At 39.5% G+C, this 22,955-nt stretch overlaps 1 protein-coding gene across 17 annotated transcripts in view; it reads left to right on the top strand.

The window, feature by feature from the left end:
- ROBO2 (roundabout guidance receptor 2) overlaps nt 1-22,955 on the top strand; it is a 735,763-nt gene that overhangs the window by 476,741 nt on the left and 236,067 nt on the right. For all 17 annotated transcript variants that reach the window (XM_053307038.1, XM_053307032.1, XM_053307028.1 and 14 more), the window contains 2 exons: nt 8,951-9,108; nt 12,416-12,536. In XM_053307038.1, coding sequence (XP_053163013.1) covers nt 8,951-9,108; nt 12,416-12,536 — 279 coding nt within the window. The remainder of the gene's footprint in view (nt 1-8,950; nt 9,109-12,415; nt 12,537-22,955) is intronic.

The raw sequence follows: 22,955 nt of genomic DNA, 5'->3' as shown, positions 1-22,955 counted from the left end.
ATTAAAAGCCTGGGAAAACAGGTACATCTTGAGGCTCTTCCTAAAATCAAGCAGAGAAGGAGATACTCCTATTTCAAGAGAGAATGTATGTCAGAGCCCTGGGGCAGCCACAAAGACAGCCTGGTCACAAGCCACCACCAAATAAGCCAGCTACAACCGTAACTGGAGCTCTCCAGATGATCTCAATAGCCGACAGGTTTCATGACAGAGAAGGCCCTCTATTAAGTACCCAGGAACCAAGCAATTAAGGGCTTTATAGGTAATAACCAGCATTTTGAATTTTGTTTGGAAACATATTGGCAGCCAGTGCAGTTCTTTTTAAATTGGTGTTATATGGTCCCTCTGGGTTGAACCAGAGACCCATTGGGCTACCACATTCTGTAGCAGTTGTTGTTTCCAGACTACATACAAAGACAGCCCCATGCAGAGTGCATTATAGTAGTCAAGCCTAGAGGTTGCCAGCATATGTAACATGCTTTGAGGTCATTTACCTCCAGAAATGGATGTTGCTGGAGTATTACCCAAAGCTGATAAAAGGCATTCCTGGCCACTGCCTCAATTTGAGAAAACAGAAAGAATTTGGGATTCAGGAGCACCCTCAGACTATGTACCTGATCTTTCAGGGGGAGTTTAACCCATCCAGAACAGGCAGGTCTAAACCATCTCTTGGTTCCTGACCCCCTACAGTCAGTACCTCAGTCTAATTTGGATTCAACTTCAGTTTGTTATCCTTCATCCAGCCCATTATCATCTCCAGGCAGGCATATAGAGGGGTTATGCCATTTCCTGATGAAGTTGGTATTGAGAAATAGATCTGGTGTCAGCATATTGATAACACTCTGCACTAAACTGCCTGATGAACTCTCCCAGAGGTTTCATGTAGATGTTCGAAAGCATTGGAGACAGTTTGAACTCCACACTTTAGGTCTTGCTTTGCAGTGACAGAACCTGGAATCTGCAAGAGAGGTAGGAACGGGACCACTGTAAAATAATGCTATCCAATCCCACCTCCCTCAAGTGACCCAGAAGGATACCATGGTTGACGGTATCAAAAGGCACCAAGAGATCCAAAAGGATCAGCACAGTCACACCCACTCTCTTGATAGTCAATTGGAGATCATTCATCAAGCTGTCCAAGGCAGTCTCAGCCCCACAGCCCACTCAAAAGTGGTTTGGAATGGGTCTAGATAGTCTGTATTATCCAAAACTGCCTGGAGCTGAGAGGCCATCACCTGCTCAGTCACGTTGTCCAACCAATGGCGCACCTAGGTCAAAGCCCCATCCCCAGCCTCCCTGCCTCCCCTTGCCTTTAAGGATCATCTGGCTAACATCCTTAATTTGCCCTTCTTTAGGGAACAGCTCTGCAGATGCCAAAGTCAGGAGGTGGAAGGAGAAGCAACTCCCGCCTTACCAAAGCAGGGCCCTTTTGGGGTCCTTCATTCCCTACAGGTCCCTCCCAATCAGCAACCTCCCTGGGCCTTCCCCTTCCCTGCTGCTTCCAACATTCACTATCAAATCCCTGGATGGAGCTAATGTCGCAGGTGGAAAAAGCAAAGGAGTCTTTCAGGGTGGGACGGGGAACTGGACGGGTGGGGAAAGTGACCCTTCCTCTGCAGAGCCCCTCCTCCTTCTCTCTCTCATCCACTCCTGGGCACTCTCTAGGAGCCTCCACTCACCCCCTTTAACCCTCCTCCTGCCCTGTCCCTCTCTACACTCACCCTGCCAAAGTGAGAGTGCAGCACAGGCTGCCAGCCTTCTGCTAGAAAGAGGTGGAGAAAGAGGAGGCGGAGTGCACACAAACCTTGAGTGCCTGGATGGACAGGCCCACCAACCACTGTTCCTGCTGTCATCATGGAAGAGGCTCACTTGTCTCATTCCCACCCCTCTGGCCACACATAAGGCAAAGATTGGTATGGCGGGTTAGTGGTGGGGCAGGTGTGGGGTGGAGCCAGGAACACCTCTGGACATTTAGAGCCCCTTCCGGACATTGGAGGCCATGGACTGGCACCCCAAGGTCCGGGGTAAGAGTGCCCTTGTGCCCAACTATAGAGGATTAGAAACGGGTCAGCAAATGCGTCTTCCAGAATAGGTCTGGATATCTGGTGTGTACCTTTCCTAAACATTGCTGGCATTTTGTTATATTTTTCATTTTGTCTTGCATATTGATATCCATAGTCTTTATTTTATCTAAGAGAACACATTTTAGAATAGTGGCTGACATCCTGACTAATGAAGGGTATGCATTGGGAGGTCTACGAGGATATATTGGAAGACCTCACACAATTCTCCCAGTCCTCCTGTGATTGCGCGTTGTGCAAGAGGACTAATAATTCCAAGTGTTGCCCGTACTCTGTAAGTGCTCTGTGAGAACAGAAACAAGGGTCAGAAATATCACAGCATCTGAATAAGGTGGAAGCTGAAACATCTGGCCTGTTATATGGCTGCTTTCATCTGGTGATTAAATTATCAGAGATCGTCTGGTAAATATTATAAATGTTTGTCTGAGAGAAGGAACGGTGCTTCCTTGTCTTAAGAAGCCTATTATTAGACCTCATCTGAAGAAACATTCATTGGACGCCTCAGAGTTGGCTAATTACAGACCTGTTTCTAATCTTCCATGGCTGGACAACATGACTGAGCAGGTGGTGGCCTCTCAGCTCTAGACCTACTGTATTAAAGAGGACCCATTTTGCTGACATTCTAAAACTGTCTATGAATATTACAGCCCCCCAGAGCAAAATGCATGTTTTAATTCCAGCTTGAACTGGTGGCGCAATAGTAATGAAAAGAAGGTGCAGACTTGTCTGCACAACTACAGCTGACATAACTTTGACTTTAGGCTGTAAAGTCCTGCATCATAATCTAAACCCCAAAAGTTATTGCATATTTATCAGGATGCATAGGATTGTAGCATCCGTAGTCACGTTTCTTTCTAGACTATTAGTTTGTTCAGTACCACAATTTTTTAAGACAAGTTCCTATGTTTTCAGTGTTTAGCTCCCAGTATAACTGGTATACTAGGAGACTATTGCTGGAAATAGGCAACAAATTATCTTAGTAAAGGTCAATCTGCCATATGGTTGAAATCACGATGTTTATAGTACTAGTCAGTCTCTCTCTCTCTCTCCTTACTACAACCTCTAGATGGGGATAAACAATAATAGCCAAGTCTTTTGGTGCTTTCTGTGGAAAAGCCACTATGGGATTCCCTCCTCCCCACTCGACATTTTTTTAAATTGACTATCAGTATACAGAAAGGTGTTCCCTAGGAAAGGTAGAAACTTCCTCCTTAGAAGGAGGGGAAAAACCTCAGGGGACAGGATTCAACCACCACTTGTTACAATAATGTTGGGCAGACTGCACACTTTTGAAACAGACGTGGTTATGTCAGTTGGAAAGCAACCTCCAGGACTCACAGCCTTGGTTCTGCATTGTATAATATGCCAAAATACTGGGTCACTAAGTTAAGAAAATCTAGAAATTATATCTATCTAATGAGGAAAACATTTTGGAGGTTTTAGTTTCTCTTTAACACTATCACATCAAATTAACAACAGAGTAGCAGTTAGAATAAATATTATTTATATCCATCACAAAATTTATGAAGGGAGACTGCATATTTTTAAAAATATCTGTACTCTTTCTCCTGTGTTTCAGTGTCTGCCATTTTCCATATTTTAACCAACCAAAGGGCTGGTTCTGAAGTCATGCAGAATCAAGATTTATTTTTACATATCTCTACTTAATAAATCAGATTTGATGCCACACAAAATCACCATGACTTTTTTTTTTAGCTTTATCATAATTTGTTTTGATCCACTCCCTATCCTGCCCTCCCATTCAGTGCCTGGATGATGTCTTTCTTCTGAGGTTCCTTCTGCTCTGTTGCTAGCAAGTTTGTTGCCTTACCAGCTACTCTCTCACTATTGGTCCAATTAGAAAGGATGTGTGGGGTCCAACCACAATTTCCTTAGGAAACACAAAAGCTTCTACTGATACCCCCTCCCTACCACAGAGACTGTCTGACCACTGTTAATTATTATTAGCCAACGAATGGTGGTTGGTTAGTTCATTAGCCAATCAACCAACCAGTGGTCATAATTAGCCAACCAATAGTTGGGCTGGATCCTTTCCCATGGGGAAACAGATTGAGAGTACAGGTGAGTTTTAAATGGAGTCTCTCCCATCCTAATACAAATCAGCAGAGTATTTGATAAGCCTTCTATGATGTTTTGCTTCAGAGTAAATATCACAATGGGATAAACTATCTGCATGCGCTTGTTGGGCAGTAGTCTTTGTCCCCATTAAAAGTCTCTGAACTTAAAAGGAAAGGTAAATCCTATCAGCAACAGTTGTTTCTACACAAAGAACAGAGAGTTGACTTAAGTATTTGCTAGGCAGACTAGAGAATGTTTTGAACTGGCACCAGTGAAAGATGCAGCTTGAAGTGTTTCTGTGCCTTGAAATGGAGGTGCCAAAATGTTTTCTTCACATCCCTAATGCAGTGTCCCCTAGCATCAAGAGCACACACTTCCCCCTTCCTGTAGTGCATGAGGATCAGAAGTGATTTAGATTTGCTCTACGAACTGAGCAGTCATGATTTATTCTAATCAGAGTTTCAAAGTAAAGTGGGATCTAGACCTGAGAGTGTATCCTGGTTTCAGATCTTGGTTTATCTTAAAACCCTGTTTAAAATAAGCCATGGTTATTTGTTGATTCAGATGAGTCATGAGCAACCCCAGCCTATTCCAAACTAGAATTGAAAGTAAAAACTTTTCCAACCATTGTATGCAAAGGGACATTCACTCCTAAGCTTGGGGATGCTGCATGAAGCTGGGATTCAGTCCTGGCTTCACACACTACATCTGAACTGGCTCTCTATGTAAGCAAGTGTATGACCCTTTGAGAGGGAATTAAGTATGTCTGGTTCTAATTTATTAGTATAATTTGTACAAGACAAGTGACAAAGAAGTGAAACTCCTGTAACAAGTGAAATCACTGATCTGAAGCGTAGCTACCTAGGAACATTTTCTATCCTGTTGATGACAAGGCTGAGAAAATGAATTGTTAGGTGCTAAACATTGTAGCAGCACATGAATACTGACATCGTGTGTGTTTATATGCCCTCTAGTCAGTATGATAGATGTGCACCTATTTTTAATCTGTACCATGTAATGAGATACAAAGGCATATTTTATTTTAAATATTGATGTGTGTACACAGACATTTTTATATTTATGTATATGGAATTTTGGGTGAAAATCTCTAGTGTCTGTGTAGGTTGAAGGAGAAACCAGGCATTGCGGGAAAAGAATGCAAATTATTCCAAACCTCCTGACAGACTTGTACTTCTTCCTTCCAGCTTTAGCTGCTTTGACCATAGGCTAGGGGCTCATGGGACATGGACCAGACTGAAAAACTAGAAGCAGACAGATGGTTATTTGTAATCATCATGTAAATGTAAATCCTATTAAAATGTTTTTTCCCCTTTTCTTAGGACCTGAGAGCTTCTATAGTAGAAAGAAGGATTAAGGAATGGATATATAGATTAGAATAATTTTGACCCTTCCATTCACTTCCCCATAAAACGCTCAGACTGCTTTAAACAATTTCTCGGAGCCATGGAGGAAGAAATGAATTCACTTTCTATAGAATTCCTTGAGTTTATATGCATTAATTTGACTTGAGGCCTAGTTTGGCAGGTGTTAGTGAAGAGTTGCCTTGGTAGCAGGCCTTTATTCCCACTGTAGCAGGTGCTTTGCTTGTGAAGTGTACTATTATAGAATGAAATCACAGATCATCATGTATTTTACATACTTAACATGCAGGACTTCACATATGAAATGTTAGTCCAGAAGCCTCTGTGGTGGCTGAACAATGACAATGAGACACAAAGAATTAACACATCACAGTTAACTTTTGTCTCTGTGTTATTCTAGGCACACTATGAGACTGCTCTCATGACCAGCCTAACCCAGCCTGAGGCAGCCAAGCCTGGGTTAGGCTGGTCATGAGAAGCGGTGGGATCCTAATGGATCCCTCCACTCCCTGCCTACCTAACTCTCTAAACAAATCCGGCTGCTAGCGGATGTTAAGGGTGCACTCATCCTAACCCAGCTGCTGGGTATTGTGTGTCTCCTTTGGCTGAGTTCCGCCTAAGGAGACACAGAGATGGGTGTATCCTTCAATGTAATGTGTGTGCCACACATTGTATTGTGGAATGCCTGGAGGCTGGAAAAACAAGTTCTGACCCCAGATCTCTCCACCTGGCTGCCCATGTGGGAAGGCAGAGCGTGCTCTCATCACCTCCCCCCGATCCTCTGTGGGGAAGGGAAGGTTTACCCTGTCCGCCCTCACATCTTGGCGACTGTGAGAATCGTCTCTATGTATAACTTTTTGACCCATTCAGTATTGTAAATCATGGTGTTCTTTTTCTGTTCCATATCATGATATTCTGTTGTGCTTACCATGTAATTCCTGACTGATTCTCTGCCTATTCTCAGCTCTTTACAATTTTATCTGAGAACAGTGGAGGTGCCATCAGTCCATAATCCAGTCATCTTCTATATCAAGTCTGGTTATGTCTTAATATAAGTTCCGGTTATGTCTTAATATTGCATAAAATGTGAAAAATGTGATGGATATTGCATAGAATGCAGAAACTAGAAACTGAATTTAAGCCATTGTGCCTATGTTCGTTTTATTTGTATTTTATGTTTGTTTTATTTGTATTCTTAGACATCAGTCTAATGATCAAAATTACACAGAACAAAGTCAATCATGAATCTTGACTTTGAGTACTACTTAATCATCATTGCTGAGCCATGTCCTCAAATAAATATTGTTGTAGTGTGAATGATCATTCATTACATGCCTATTACATATGTATTACAATGGTTGTGGAATCTTTCACTTTCTGTTTGGAGATTGACTTTCTTCCTTCTTGATGAACTAGCCCAAAAGTTCTAATCTGGATTAGGGAAAGAGATCCCCGAGCTCAGGGATGTAATGGATGATTGGTTAGGAAGAGTCAGATGGTAATGGAAGATTGTTAAAGAATATGATAAGATGAAACTATCCTAAAGTAAGGTGAACTGTAGTGAGTACTGTAGTAACGTTTACCAACATAAAAGTTAAGGCAAGTAAACAAGCAGATATGGCTTTCAGGCTATACCATTTCAGTATGTGGTTACTTTCTGAGTAAATTTTTAATGGCAGTATTGTGCAAGATATTTAAACTTTTCACAAACTTCCATTTGTGGGAGAAACATTTTTTTAAATAATTTAGTATTTTTCTGTGAATCTGAATATATTATGTATACAGTGAAATATTACAGAATGAGAAATGTTGATGGTTGAAAGTGTGGGGGAGCTTTACTTTCCGATACTGTATTTCTTACTTATATGTTATAGATACAAAATGCCACAAGTATCTGTCTTATCCAAAAGACAGCACGCCTCATTTTTCCTCCCTCTTCTGTGTTAGAAAATAATTACTCTGTCTCAAAAATAACTCTCCTCACAGTTTTCTGCCCTTTCTGTTACTGAGAATAGCTTGCATTATTCCAGAATACCTTTTGGGTGGAGGCCTTTGGCAAGACATATGTGGGAAGAAGGTTCTAAAAGATAACCTTTACCCTGCCAGATGTGCTTCTTTACAGAAAGTAGTCATTGCCAAATCATGTTTGTGCCAATTTCTCTATTTTTATTTTCTGAGTCTAGTATAGACAGCGCCTTTTATATTAGAAACGAAATTAACCTTTAATTAGTTCTCCCCCTCTTAGGATTTACCTGCGTATCTTGAAAATGCTAAAATGATAAGCAGAAGCCCATATCTGTAGCTGAGAGCCAGATTTATATGCATGCTCACCTCAGCTCATTCAGTGGCTAATCCTTGTGCATATAAATTTTATCCTTGCATGTAACACACGAAAATGGGAAATGTGCAGTTCAAAATGTTAAAACAGAACACATTTTATTAACAGCAAGCAGTAAATTAAATCTACTCATAGGCTGGGAATGAGCTATTTTTGCTGAACAGTTCCTGACTGTTCCTTTATTTAGTAAGATGCAGGCTTTTCTTGATTTCTCAGAGGGTCTTTTTTTCCATTAAAGGTGAGATCTGTATTACAGCAGTAATGAGACTCTTACATAGCTGAACTATAAGGAGAGAAGTTGCCCTAAATTTTAGTAGCTCATTTTGGTGCTATTTTTAGTTTTGTGTTAGTAAAACACAATTGTCAATTAACCTAGAGATTGGGACATGGGTAGAAGAATAACAATGGTTATCATTTTTGTACACTAAAGCCTAATCCCTCATTGTTGTTGTGACATAATTTCCATAAGAAGATAGTATGCTGTTGCCTAATCTAGTTACCTAACAGCTGAATAACTTTAGAACTGCTGAGCATGGAAAGTAATATTGTGCTGCTACATCAAGATAGACTGCATAGCTGTGTCACCATACATTTTGCCCAGCTGACTTTGAAATAGCTGCCAATTGAGCACCAACCAGACCAGATTGTCAAAAGGTTACAAGTAAGGTCCAACATGCTGCTTTCTTTAATGAAAAGAAAACTGCTGTGGAAGGTGTTCTCTCAGAATATGTCATTCTAGCCATATGTCTCTTAGCAGGTGTGTCTTCAGAATAAAATGGGGAACTGTAATATGGTGGTGTGTGCGTGCACGTGTGTGGTTATATGAAGAGGTGCTTCTGAAAAATGCATATGTGTAGCTTGTACTTATACAATAAGAAAAAGCACCAATTTCTGCTATTGTACCTAATTCTGGAAGGCTTGTTATCTTGTACATTAAATAGCTACCAAAGACTTTTTTTAAATAGCTACCAAAGGCTTTTTTTTTTTACCAATGAAACTATTGTTTATCTTCACATTGCTACATTTTGTAATGTTTTCTTTCCACCCCGTTTCTTTCATTTTTTAAAATCCAGTGCTAAGGGATGATTTCCGCCAAAACCCCACAGATGTTGTTGTGGCAGCAGGTGAACCAGCCATTTTAGAATGCCAGCCTCCACGAGGACATCCTGAGCCTACTATCTACTGGAAAAAAGACAAAATTCGAATTGATGACAGGGAAGAGAGGATCAGTGTAAGTCCAGCCTGGAATGGGAACCTATACTATTACTCTAATACTATAGTATTACTGCCTAATAATGATCTTCACTGTAGATTCAAGTATTTAATATTAACTACAATGAAATATTAAACAGATAAGAAATAAGCTGGTTTTGAAGTATCTTATAGTAATAACACAAACTGTTTGCTAGTAGGATGCTGTAGGCAATTGTGCTAAAAACTGGTCTTTATGGATTTATGGATTAAACGTAATTTGTACTACTAATAATAGTGTGGTGCTGTGGTTTTTTAATTTAGAGATGAAACATAATTTTGCAAGACCAAATAGTGCTGATGCCAACTGTTTTCTAATGCTATAAATCTATGGGAAAGTTACATTAATAAAACTGCTCTGGAGTGTTGACTGTACACTCCTGACAAACTTTTGGGCTTGTCTGGGGAATCAGCAAATCTAGAGTGAGCATTTCATTACAGGATAAATTTGTGCAAAGCTTTGGTCTTAGAAATCACTGACAAAGAATTGAATTCCAACTATAACCAGGTTTATTTAGGGTAATAGGGGAATTATTAATTAATAAGATTGATTAATAATATATAAACAATATTAACTGATAAAACTAATAATAATAACAATACTAAATTGAAGCTACAAAGATACATTTTAGCTTGAGATCCAAATTAAAATCAACTTAAGACTGGCTAGAGAAATGGGATTTTAGAAAACAGCTTTAGACTTTAAAGCAGGGCTCCACCTTTGGCCCTCCTGCAGATGTTGGCCTACAACTCCCATAATCCCTGGCATTTGGCCACTGTGGCTGGGGATTATGGGAGCTGTAGTTCCAAAACAGCTGGGGGGCCTAAGTTGAGCAGGTCTGCTTTAAAGAGAGCAAGGAACAAGGAGAGCAAAAGATTTTGGCCTGGAGCAGAGCTCCGTTAGTACACCTGTATTCTTCTGATGGTTCATCAGACACTTGTTGATCAGTGAGTGCTGCGGGACCTATTTCTTCAAGGACAAGCAGAAACATGGGATGCAAGAGTGGAGACCTGCATACCACTCACGGGTCAGGAAGCCAGTGAGAGTCTAAAGGTGGTCTGACACCAGAAGACCAGTTCTCTGATGCAGCCAAGTGTGCTGCGCAGATTGGGCCTGGAGACAGGGCCAAACTGGAGGTTGCAAGTGGGATAGGCACAAGGGCCAAGGCACAGACATATGGAATAGGTGTCCAGACGCACATACACACATGGGTGATTCCAGAGAAGAGACACATTGCTTGATGGGGTTTTGGATACAAATAGGCAGGATCCTACCATGGGGAAACTGCAGACCACACCTCTATGCTGAGAAGAGTGGCATCCATGGTGGACAAAAGAATACATTGTGTCCTGTTCAATCCTAGGTGGTGGCACTCTAGAGCACAATGACATGCAAAAGTTTAGACAACCTTTATGTAAAAACATTGAATATGCAGACTCAGAGCTTATCTTTTGTCAGGAAGACTTTCTAGGTGGAAGATAGGTATTTCTTTACCATAGTGAGCAGGGTGGATTTGATTTAAATCAAACTGATTTAAATCACGATTTAAATCATGATTTAAATCACTAGCAGGGTGGATAAAAATCAAAAAAATCCGATTTAAATTAAAAAAATCCGATTTAAATTAAAAAAAACGATTTAAATCAAAAAAATCGCATTTTTTTTATTTAAATCGGATTTTTTTTATTTTTATCCACCCTGCTAGTGATTTAAATCGTGATTTAAATCAGTTTGATTTAAATCAAATCCACCCTGATAGTGAGCAATTTCCCTTGCTTCATACCAGCCATTAACACATATGTTAGAGGGATGAGCCTGTTGCAATTTTATTTGTTCTTCCTGTGAAGGTAATTGGCTTAGATTTGTAGTTCCAAATCTTATGTTTCTTTTTAGAATGTGAGCCCTTTGAGGACAGGGTTCCATCTTATTTGTTTGTTATTTCTCTGTGTAAACCGCTCTGAGCCATTTTTGGAAGGGCGGTATAGAAATCGAATTATTATTATTATTATCATCATCATCATCATCATCATCATCATCATCATCATCCTAATCTTTGTGCCAACATTGAGAAGAGTGTCAGCTACTCCTTTTAGAGAAATAGCTTCTCCTTAACTTGGCTCTGTTTAGCAACCTCCTCTGTGCATGAACAGAGAGGGAAGCATGGGGAATAGTTCCCCCTTCAGTCATGTCTTAGGCTTGACCTGGAGTTACCTCCCCATGCTACTTCCTGTAACTTATTCTTAGGAGTTAGCTCATGTAGGCAAATGGTGATCCTGTGAGTTCAGCTAGTCAACATGGAAACTTCAAGTCTGTAGTTCCAAATCACATGTAGGGGTGCTGCTGGGAGCCCCCAAACAGGCTGTTCTCTTAACAGTTACTATTAACTTTTGGGAAATCATGGCATTGAAATAGATTTTGTTTGGTCTGTCCAGGGTCTCTTCACAGGTAGAAAGGTGATCAGAAGGTTTTCAGATGAAAGATTGAACAGGAAGTTATTGTTCCCATTAGTTATCCATTGACAGTGTTTTGTGTAAATCTCCCTTTTACTAAAATTGTAAATTGCCAGACCCCAACCCCCAACTCAAATGCTAGTTTTCCAGTTTTAACATGAGATATTTTAAATTTTGCGAGCCACAACTAGTCATTTTTCACAATACAAGTTTCCAACATGAAAATCACAATCCCAAGTGACTGCCTTCTACTTCAGAAATGTTTCTGTGAATTTGCCCTTTGAGAGAGGAGCTAAAGCATCATTTATAGCTGCCTAAACTGGAATAATATTGTAGAGATTAAAAAACCCCAATATTGGTCCTTTAGATGACATTGGGCAAGGCATTCCAAAGAACGGGGCCAAGATAAATTAGCTCTACTGTAAAACAGACCATCTGCTAGTGACCAAATAAAAGAGTTTAAAATACTTCAGAAGGGCATAAATGTTTTTAATGCTATATTACATATTCCCTTAATGCAAGAAAAATGGTTTTATGTGAGTGTAGCACAGTGAGTTGGACTGATGAGATTGACTTGGGAGCTGCATGTTGTGATCTCAGCTCAGCAATAAGGTACCTATTGTAGTCTGGGGCAAGTTGCTGTCCACCAGCCTAACCAGTGCATAGGGATGTTGTGAGATAAATACATGGCATAGGAATTATGTCAAGTTGTCTACAGAAAGCTGCTGTGGTTAAGAATAATATTTGTGAAAGCCATGGGGGTTATTCTGTGCACCAGTAAATATGTGAAACCTATATGTATATTGAAACTTATTGATATATTTCATTCTTTATAGATACGAGGTGGGAAGCTTATGATTTCAAACACAAGAAAGAGTGATGCTGGAATGTACACTTGTGTTGGCACCAACATGGTGGGAGAACGAGACAGCGATCCAGCAGAGCTGACAGTCTTTGGTAAAGGAACTTCTGAGCTAGCTATTTGCTGGTCCTTTTGACTAGCAGGCACAAAAGTGTTAACAAATGAACTCAATGAACAATGGATAAATAGTGTCTGACATGCATGATAGCCTGATGAGGGTGGAGTAAGAGTTCTTTCCTCACAGGGAGCCAGTAGACACAAAGCTTTTTTTGCAGCACAGCACAGGCAGAGGAAGAGGGGGAAGCAATTTTAGTTTCTCTCCCCTCCCTGCAAGAGCCATTTCTGTGCAACCCTCAGAGACTTATTTCTGACACAGAAAGGACATTATTATTATTTCTTGTTTACACAGTCAGACAGGTGCTATTGACTGGTTTGTTTTATCCAGACATCGAGTCCTTCCCAAGGACCTGGGATGCCAGAATTTTATTGTCAATGTTGTAGAATATAGGCTGTTCCCAGTAAAGCTGCTTTTTGTAATTGGCTGATGGTGATTTCTGTGGCCCCTATGGTGTTGAGGTGCTCTTCAAGGTCTTTTGGAACTGCACCCAGGGCGCCAATTACCACTGGGATTATTTTGGCCTTTTTCTGCCACAGCCTTTCAATTTCAATTTGTAGATCTTTGTATTTGGTGATTTTTTCTATTTCTTTTTCTTCTATTCTGCTATCCCCTGGTATTGCTATGTCGATTATTTTCACTTGTTTTTCTTTCTTCTCAACTACAGTGATATCTGGTGTATTGTGTGGCAGATGTTTGTCTGTTTGTAGTCGGAAGTCCCATAATATTTTTACATCTTCATTATCTTTATTATCTTTATTATTATTATTATTATTATTATTATTATTATTATTATTATTATTACATTTATATCCCGCTCTTCCTCCAAGGAGCCCAGAGCGGTGTACTACATACTTGAGTTTCTCTTTCACAACAACCCTGTGAAGTAGGTTAGGCTGAGAGAGGAGTGACTGGCCCAGAGTCACCCAGCTAGTTTCACGGCTGAATGAGGATTTGAACTCGGGTCTACCTGGTCCTAGTCCAGCACTCTAACCACTACACCACACTAGCTCTTGCAGGGAGGTAAAAATGCTTTTGCAGGGAGGTAAGAGCAGCGAAAATCACTTTCTGCCTCTCCTTCTGCCTACACTGTGCTAGGGATATGTATGAGCAGCTCCAGGCAGCTGGTGGTAGGATGGTGGCAGTTCTGTTAAAAAGCAGGTAAGGAGCTCCTTACTGCTCTTCCATGCCCCACTGCTGTTCTGGTGGCAGCACCTGTTCTCCAAAACGCTGCCCATGACTGCGCTGCTGTTGCCTACAGCATCCACACTGTGTCAGCAGGCACATGGTTGGCACACATTCATTCCAGCCATTTGTGTGGTCAGCATGGAACAGCGGTGCAGCAGGGACAAGCAGGTTAGACGCTCGAGCCAGTGCCCAAGCCAGTTCAGTGCTTTCCAGAGGAGGCACCAAACTGGCTCGTGCATTTGCACCCACACCTAATGAAGAAGACATAGGAACATAGGAAGCTGCCATATACCGAGTCAGACCATTGATCTATCTAGCTCAGTATTGTCTTCACAGACTGGCAGCGGCTTCTCCAAGGTTGCAGGCAGGAATCTCTCTCAGCCCTATCTTGGAGAAGCCAGGGAGGGAACTTGAAACCTTCTGCTCTTCCCAGAGCGGCTCCATCCCCTGAGGGGAATATCTTACAGTGCTCACACATCAAGTCTCCCATTCAGATGCAACCAGGGCAGACCCTGCTTAGCTATGGGGACAAGTCGTGCTTGCTACCACAAGACCAGCTCTCCTCTCCAAGACCAGCTCTCCTCTCCTGACCAGACACGGGGCATGTATTTAGAGTTAAACAGGGCCACAATTGTATTAATTAAGGCTAAAAAGGTAAAGAGGATTGGCTCTTCACCCCCTACAGTGTGGAAGCTAGGAACTAGCAACCATCAGCACATTTCCCACCTAATAGCCTAGGGCAACACACCTTGACTCCAGAAAGCATCATCTGCTGTCCATCTTTGCAAACCTAGTATCAAGGCACCTGCTTAAAGGATTCACCTCCCTCGGGCCATGTAGCATTTAAGGTTGGCAATCCTTCCACCAGTTCGACTAAGTCCTAGACAGCACTCCCTGAGCCATAAAGCATTTAGGGAGTGTTGAGTATGTTACGCCAAATGCCTGCCTTTATGTGCTCACCAACTTTACAGTGTCCAATAAGCCACATTGTACCTGCCATTGTGACTGGGAACACTGACTGACTGAGGCACAATAGTGTGGTAGGCAAAAAAAGGCCCATGACCAAGGCCAATCTCTCATGAGCCAAACAATTCCTACCCAGCCCCAAAAGACAACCAGACAAAGCCCGCACTATGTCCAGGGAGGGAGGGAGGGTCGCTTCTCAATATGCGACCGAGGGTGCTTGGCCGAGGGCTCTGCAACAGCCCCAAGGCCCCGCCCACAAGCTCAACAATCAGCCTCTCCTGGCTCTCCCCCTGCCTTGTATTGTATTTTTAATGAGGTGGGGGCAAAGAGGACACACTCCAGACAGGCTGGGAGTGAGCATTCCACAATCCCTATACTGGGCTACAAGGCAAGCCTCACACATAGCTAGCTTCCACACAGTGCTTACTCCACCCTCGTAAGGCTGTGCTGCATGTCAACCAATACTTTAAAAATTAATACAATAAAAATTAATTGGTCATCTCATAATTTACACTCAAGCAAATATTTCAAGAACTCTCTTGTTTGTAGACATATACAATTATTATTTTTATTGAGTGCATTGTTTAAACTAAATCAGAGATCCCTCAATAAAAGCATAAACCCAGGATCCTTAATCCAGTATGATAATGCTGTTGATCACAAAATTATTAAATATAATTGAGACACCTTTAACACATATGTCAGATTGTACTTCAGAGAGTTTCAGACCCATGTAGCTTTTAAAACTTATTTCTTTTTCTCTTGAGTGGCTAGATCAGAGGTTTTGTAGCACTGCACCAAAGAACTGATTGTAGATCATAAGTATAGATGTCACATTCTACTGTTCCAAAATGGTTGTCCCTTTACATTTTCATGATAATCGGTCCCTTGTGCTGATGATTGGATCAAAAACTAGCTGATATACAGAGTGGTGAAGCTTCCAAGTTGAACTTGTCAAGAAACAAAATGAAATAATCAGGATCATTTCCCCTGTGAGAAGTGTTAAAAATAGAAGGGGATGCTGGAGTGATCTTAAATCTAAATCTGTCCTATTAACAACTGATTAATAGATAGTATTATAAACTTTACTGTGGTAGAACTCTCAGCAGTGCCATTTCTACAAGCCATTAGCAAGGTTTCTCTAGGCACGAGTCCATGGTCTTGAAGGAAACTAGAGAAAATAAGTAGGCAAGAAGTATGCTGTCCCATAATAATAATAATAACCATGTAATACTTCTTTTAGCAATTTGAGAATGTTAGATTTTGGCCTTGTCTGCATAACAGATTTTCTAGTAGTGAGTAGGTAGAGAAAAAAATAGTAATGTCTTTTCCAAATGGATTTACTTTGCATTTGTGTTATAAAAGGGTGCTTTTCTAAACTGAAACTATTTTTAAAAAGTATATAAAGGGAAACAAAGCTAAAACGTTTTGTTTCTTTCAAATGTATTTTATAAACCAAGGAGTAGGGTTTTCCCTCTGTGTGTGTTGCAATCAATTTAGCATGGGATTTTAGGGGGAAAGAAATCCAAACTCCAAGAATTTCTCACAGTAGCTAGTGGTTTCCATACTGAACAAGCATGCTATGCTGTGTTAAGTAAAATTTGTGTTTCTAATTGATTAAGGTTAGGACCTGTCCAAGAATTTAGTAGTAAGTTTATTACGATCATAGACTAGTACATAAAAAGTAGCATACACAAATTACGGTCATAGGCCCACACAATAGGAGCAAAACAAACAGCTACTCAGATGGCATATGCTACATAATAATGGTAATAATAATAGTAGTAGTCGTCATCATCATCATCATCAGGCATCAAATACATACCACAACTCCAAGATATTATTAACCATTAAAATAGTTCTACTGAACCAACAATCTGTGAAAGGCACAAGCAGCTGCACAAAATTTAGCTTTCATATCTGTAGTCTGTGAGTTATGGTCATAGAGAAGAAAAAAAAGATAAAATTAATTTGTCCTACCTGGGATTTTTTGTAATATAGGTGTAATAAAGTCTGAGTGCATATCTCAATAGATAGGGCAACATTAAAAGACGTGACTGACAGATTCCACTTTCCTCCAATCACAGGGACATATATGTTTGTGATTTTTTTTTTAAGATACGGTTTTCCCCCCTTCTTACACTATTAGAAAAGTGAAGGGATACTACATAGATTGCTATTACAGAGAACTGAAAATCCCCAAGTTTGTTAAAAGAAACTAGTACAAGGAAGAAAAACCTTTGAAAAATGAATGTAAATGCCATTCTTAAAGAACTGGGAAAAACGCTAGGTTTTTTTCTTAATCTTCAAAGTGCTATGTAGATGATCATCAGATCCACAAAAATACTGTAGGGCATAAAAACATCCATCCATGCTTTTCCTTATGTAAACAGTATTTTTAATCCCACATAATAGTTTATACTGGCAAATCTCTGTGTATTCCACTCTTCAAGGCGGCCAGCTGGTTGCTACACATAAGAACCAAAGTTGTCAGCATTTCCAAAAGTTTCTGTGTTATGTATGAACGGAACGGTTAAATCTTGAAAATATCTTACGTTTATTAATCCCACTGTGGGAGGGAGGGCATTCTTCACTGACCGTTTATCGCACATTAATGTTCACAGAGCTGTTATATGTAGAAACCTACATGATAAAACATATAACATTACAATGTCAATGAAATTTCTTGCTTTTTTCCATTTGCCACAAGTATTCCACCCTACAGTAAAGATGTGATAAATTCAATACATAAGAACGTCACCATGTTAGAAGTTCAGTGTCCCAACTGCTTAACTCTGTTAATGAGGTCACTTAAGTAGTACGTCCTGGCACAGATCGACTGAGGTTAACGCTGGCAATTGTTCTTTGGCTGCAGGAAGTGTGCTTTAAGCTTCTAAGATATTTGAACATTCTGTTCTAGGTGTTAAATATGGATCCAAATGCCTGCTTATAGCATGACTTATACCAGTCATGTAAATGTTGGCTGGTGTTTAAAATAAAACCAGAACAGGAAATTAAGGTGCCTTGCATGGGAAACTGAAAGCATTTTAATAATGTTTCTGGCAAGTAAGCAGAAAGTGCTGGATAAGGGCAGGTGGGGGGGAGAAGAGAAAGTTAATTAGCTGCTGATTAATCCTTCCTTTTAAAATACATGTGTAAGAGGTTTTTGTGCATATGCTGTTTAATGTTTCTTACATATTGGTCTTCAATTTTTTTCCAGAATTTAGCCCCTCATTATTTTAGTCTTGAAATATTTTCTACAAAATCAATTTTGGTGTGTCACTCATAACTGATCTCTAGGCCTCCATGCAGTGAATTTAGCTTGAGGCATAGCCTCTGGTGAAACTGAGTTCCAGTTAGTAAGGTAGTTACCAGGAGTCCAATGGGAATGGCAGGGAGGCCAGTACTAAAACTGTAGAGGCGAGATTTATTTATTTATTTTAAGTGGAGTAAAATGAAATAGAGAAAGTGGAAGTATGCATCTTTAGGGAAAGTAGTTTTTAGACTCTTCTACCAACACCTGTTCATTGGTGAATAATATCCAGTACAATTAAGAATGTTCTGTGTTCATGCAAGAAGCATTTTCCATTTTGCTCAAAATTAGTATATTTGTTATTGTATAAGCAGTTATTCAGGGCAGTAGCTTTATTTGATTTAAATGTGGGACTTCATTTTCCCTCTTCCCCACCCAGTCCAACACCTATAGCAGATACAAACAAAGAGCTGCCTATATTTTAATTGCTTGAATTAAAATACATCAAAATAGCTAATTTACATTTAAATGTACTGTAAATGGTTCTGGTTTTATTTTACCCACCACAGCAGCATGTTAGTTAATGCTGAATTTGCTATTTTGTTTAAGGAGAGGCTGAGCATAAGGATCTGTTTGTTCATTAGTTTCAAGGTAAAATCTCAGCCTAGTATGAATATCAGGCCTACATGTATATCTCCCCATCAGCGAGGGAGAAAGTAACAAATGAACCTGGCTGTACCACATTTATCGGATTATTGCTTTCTCTTTCTGCATTTAGTTTTTAAAAAACTCACATTGAAACATGTTTGCTCAAGTTTGGAAGAGCTGTTGTTTATTTTATTTTATTTTACTATGAAGATGATGAAGTAGAATATTTATATAATGCCCTTCAACCAAAGTTCTCATAGCGGTTTACATAGAAAAATAAATAATACATAAAGTCAAGTCAAGTCAAGTTTTATTTACGGTCCTAGACCAAACAATCCATACATGCAAAAGGCAAAACATATTTATAAGAAACTCTATAGGTTCTCATTATACATCTTAAGAGCAATGTAACACAATTTGGCTACAGAGTTAAAATTTAAAACATCCTCATCAGAGAGTAGAAATTTAACAAGTTGTTCAGCAGATTGATCCGGCTGTTTACAGACCAGAGGTAAAATTAAGTGCTCCCTCAATTGCCTGTGAATTTTACAGGATAATAGAATATGCTCAATGGATTCTATTTCCCCACTGCCACATCTACAGTAGTGTTCTTCCAGGGGAACACCATTGTATCTCCCGGCTAATAATGCAGAGGGAAAGGAATTTATTCTTGCCCTTGTAAATGCCCACCGGAATTTGCTGAGTGTAATATGGGATAAATAGTTTGCTGGTGAAAGATCCCATCTAGTTCTTACTTTAACAGAATTCTGTTAAACAGGCTCAGTTATTTGGCAATTCAATATCTGTCAAACACTGTTTTACTATTTTTTTAGCATTTGCCAAGTCTAACTCCAGCAGTTGTTCAGGGTCTATTCCTAGAGCAGCAAGCTTTTTACTAACTACAGTGCACCACTGCGGTTGTGGAATTAACGATAAAAACTGAGCAATTAGGCCCACAGGACATAGGTGGACTCTCAACCAAAAATAAATGATTAAAAGCCAGGCACGAGATTCGATCTTTATGAGGCCGGCCTCCATGCGCAGTGTTACATTTGAGATGCATCTTGTAGTCCCAAAAATAGCTCTCAAAAAACCAGATTGAATTCTTTCTAGCATGTCAAAGTTCGCATAAGGTCCCAGTTGGATCCCGTATAAGAGCTGAGGGATAACCTTTGCTGAATACAGTTTTAAAGCCACAGGAATGAAACCTACTCCCTGCGTTCTGAAAAATCTGTTAATTGCCACCACACTGCGTTTTGCTGAGTCAGCTACCATTCTCATGTGTGCTGTTTTCCCAGCGTTTTGTTGAAAAACCACCCCAAAGATATTTTATTTGATTGACCTGTTCTAATTTATGTCCATCCAAGGTCCATGTAAATTTCCTTGGTTTATTTTTAAAGCACATAATTTTAGATCTGTTATGATTGATCTTCAAGTGTTCCTCTTGGCAATATGATGATAGAACATCTAAAGCTCTTTTGAGCCCGACCCTGGTTTGAGATAAAATGACCACGTCATCCGCGTACATCAGGATCGGGATCTTTTTGTTGGCTAATTTAGGTGCATGGATATCAACATTTTGCAGCCGTTTAATTAGGTTGTTGATATAAAGATTAAATAAATAAGGGGCCAACACACACCCTTGCCGCACACCTTTCTCAGTTGGAATTGGATTGGTGAAATTGCCAGCAGTGTCTAAACATACTCTTAAAGAGGATTTCTCATGGAGCTTAATGAGCAATAATAGAAGCCTTTGATCTATAGATGTACTGGCCAATTTGGTCCATAGTAAACTCCTTGAAATTGAGTCAAAGGCCATTTTAAGGTCCACAAAAGCAGCAAACAGGGGTCTTTTATGGACCCTAACTTGTTTGTCCACAAGTTGTTGTAGAATTTAGCAATGGTCCATAACCGATCTATTAGGTCTAAAACCTACTTGCTCATCGTGGATTATATGCTCCTGCTCCATCCAAGAGCAAAGTTTTACACACAGATGTTTGGCATACAATTTACCTATTATACTCAAAAGGCTAATTGGCCTGTAGTTAAAGGGATCCTCCCTATTGCCTCTTTTATAGATCGGGACCACCATGGCTGAGCCCCACTCCTGAGGGAGTTGTGCAGTTTGATCTATATAGGTGAACAAGAGAGCCAATGCTGGGGCCCACCAGTCTATATGAGCCTTTAATAGTTCTGGAGGGATGCAATCGTTCCGGAGTGCTTTTCCACCCTTCAGCTGCATAATTAGTTGTTCCACCTCATAGGTGGAGACCGTAGGCCAGGAATAATACATAAATAAGATGGTCCCCTTTTCACAAAAAGAAAACATAAGGCAGATACCAGCAGCAGCCACTGAAAGTATGCTGTGCTGGGGTTAGATAGGGCCACTTGCGCTCCCCCTACTAAAAATAAGAAAACAATCACTTTAAAAGGTGTCTCTTTGCTTAGTTAGTAGGGGTTTACACATTAAAGAGGTCTAAAAACTTGTTTAATTAATCTAATAGATTAATAGAATATTGGAAGGCACGAGTGTTACCTCTAACAGGGATTCCTAGATGTTGTTGACTACAGTTCCCAGAATTTTCAGCTATAATGGCTTTTGCTTGGGGATTCTGGGAGTTGTAGTCCCTGTTAGAGGGAACTCTGGAAGGGTCCTTATAAATCTTCTAGTCCACCCCACTGATCACTACAGGAAATTGCTTTAGAATCTCTGATACGTGTCTAGCCTCTCTTTGAAAACCTCCGGTGAAGGCTTTTGTGCCCCTTTAATTTGATTTAATGTAATAAGCTAATTTAAGTTGCTTATCTGTTTTTAACTGTTGATTTTAAAATTTATGGATGTTTTAACTGGTTGTGAACCACCTTGAGATGATATAAAGATATCTATATAGATATATAAAGATGCATGAGGCTGACTATTCCATTGCTGAAGAGCTCTTACAGTTGGAGTTACAGTTGGTTTCCTTGTATCTTCAACCCACTGCTTCTAGTTCTGTCCTCACGAGTAATAATTAGCTATCAAAATTTTCTTTCTTTTGCAAAAGGAATATCTGAAACCTATCATGCATTAAGTTAAAGCACTACAGTGCATGTGCACAATAATTAAGGGGAAAATAAATAAAAGGTCTATATTTAGGCTATACTAGTTTTCAAAGCCAGGCAAGGATTTACCTACTGGAGAAGGTAGGATCAATTTTTGAAAGCCATTACATTCAGTGGAGTCAATCTACATTCGCTCATATATCTCTTAAGAACTGTGGCATGTTGCATAGGGACGTCTGAATCTGTGAATGCAAATAACCAGCCATATTTATAAGCAAAGTTTATTCAGAAGTTATAAAGGTCATAACAGTAATAGGCCAAATGTCTTACATGACATATAACCATAACCTATTTTATAGGCCTCTTCAAAGGCTTTTAATATTCACCACAGAAACAAAGTCTGAGGAAAGCATTCTTTATTTACTCAGCTGAAGCTTATAAAATGAGTACATTAAACATGTTATATATGGCTATGATTTTAATTTCTGTGTTGAATATTGTTGAAAGAATTACAAATTTCTGTTATGTCACCAGAATTTGTGGACAAAAAATTAAAAAATAGAAATCATATTTCTCAAAAATCTGCTGTGGATATGTGTGACTGACTAATGTAAGAAACATAACATACACCAAAAGCAGCAATCTATTTTCTCCTGAGAGATTAACGTTGTAAGTAAGTTATGCAGGTGATTCACATCCAGTTAATCTCACAAAAAGAATGTTAATTGCACTGGCAATGGCATTCACGCCAATCATTCTAAAACAGTATAAATAGTCTTGGACATATTCCAGAGGCTCCAAATGATGTGCAGAAAACAACACAGAAAATTACTTACTCTTTCCTGACTATATTCAGCAAACTGTATATAGTTTGTTATATACAGTTTGTTATATCTGTGTGTGTGTGTGTGTGTGTATATATATATATATATATATATATATATATATATATATATATATATATACCTGTATACAATTTGTTATATCTGTATATAGTTTGTTATATCTGCTAATAACAAAATGTTATTAGCAGATACTGCAAGTTGTATGTGCTTGGTATCTGTAGTTTGCACTTCTGGTTATTTATTTGCTTGGATGCTTTTTATTACTAGAGAAATTACAAAATTTTGTGTTTGCTCAAAGAAACATGGCCACCTCATGGTCGCAGGAAGAGTTAGTGTTCATTCATATGCTTACTTGAAGTGCTGTCAGTCAAGATATCAGACTTCTGCAATCCTGTTTTGTCTGTACAAGATAATATCTACAATTACATTTGTCATGGGATTATTGAATCTTTTGTTT

Source organism: Hemicordylus capensis, chromosome 3, assembly GCF_027244095.1.
Source record: "Hemicordylus capensis ecotype Gifberg chromosome 3, rHemCap1.1.pri, whole genome shotgun sequence".
Taxonomy (NCBI): domain Eukaryota; kingdom Metazoa; phylum Chordata; class Lepidosauria; order Squamata; family Cordylidae; genus Hemicordylus; species Hemicordylus capensis.
Note: the sequence above shows the minus strand (reverse complement) of the source record. Positions and strands in the feature narration are given on the sequence as shown.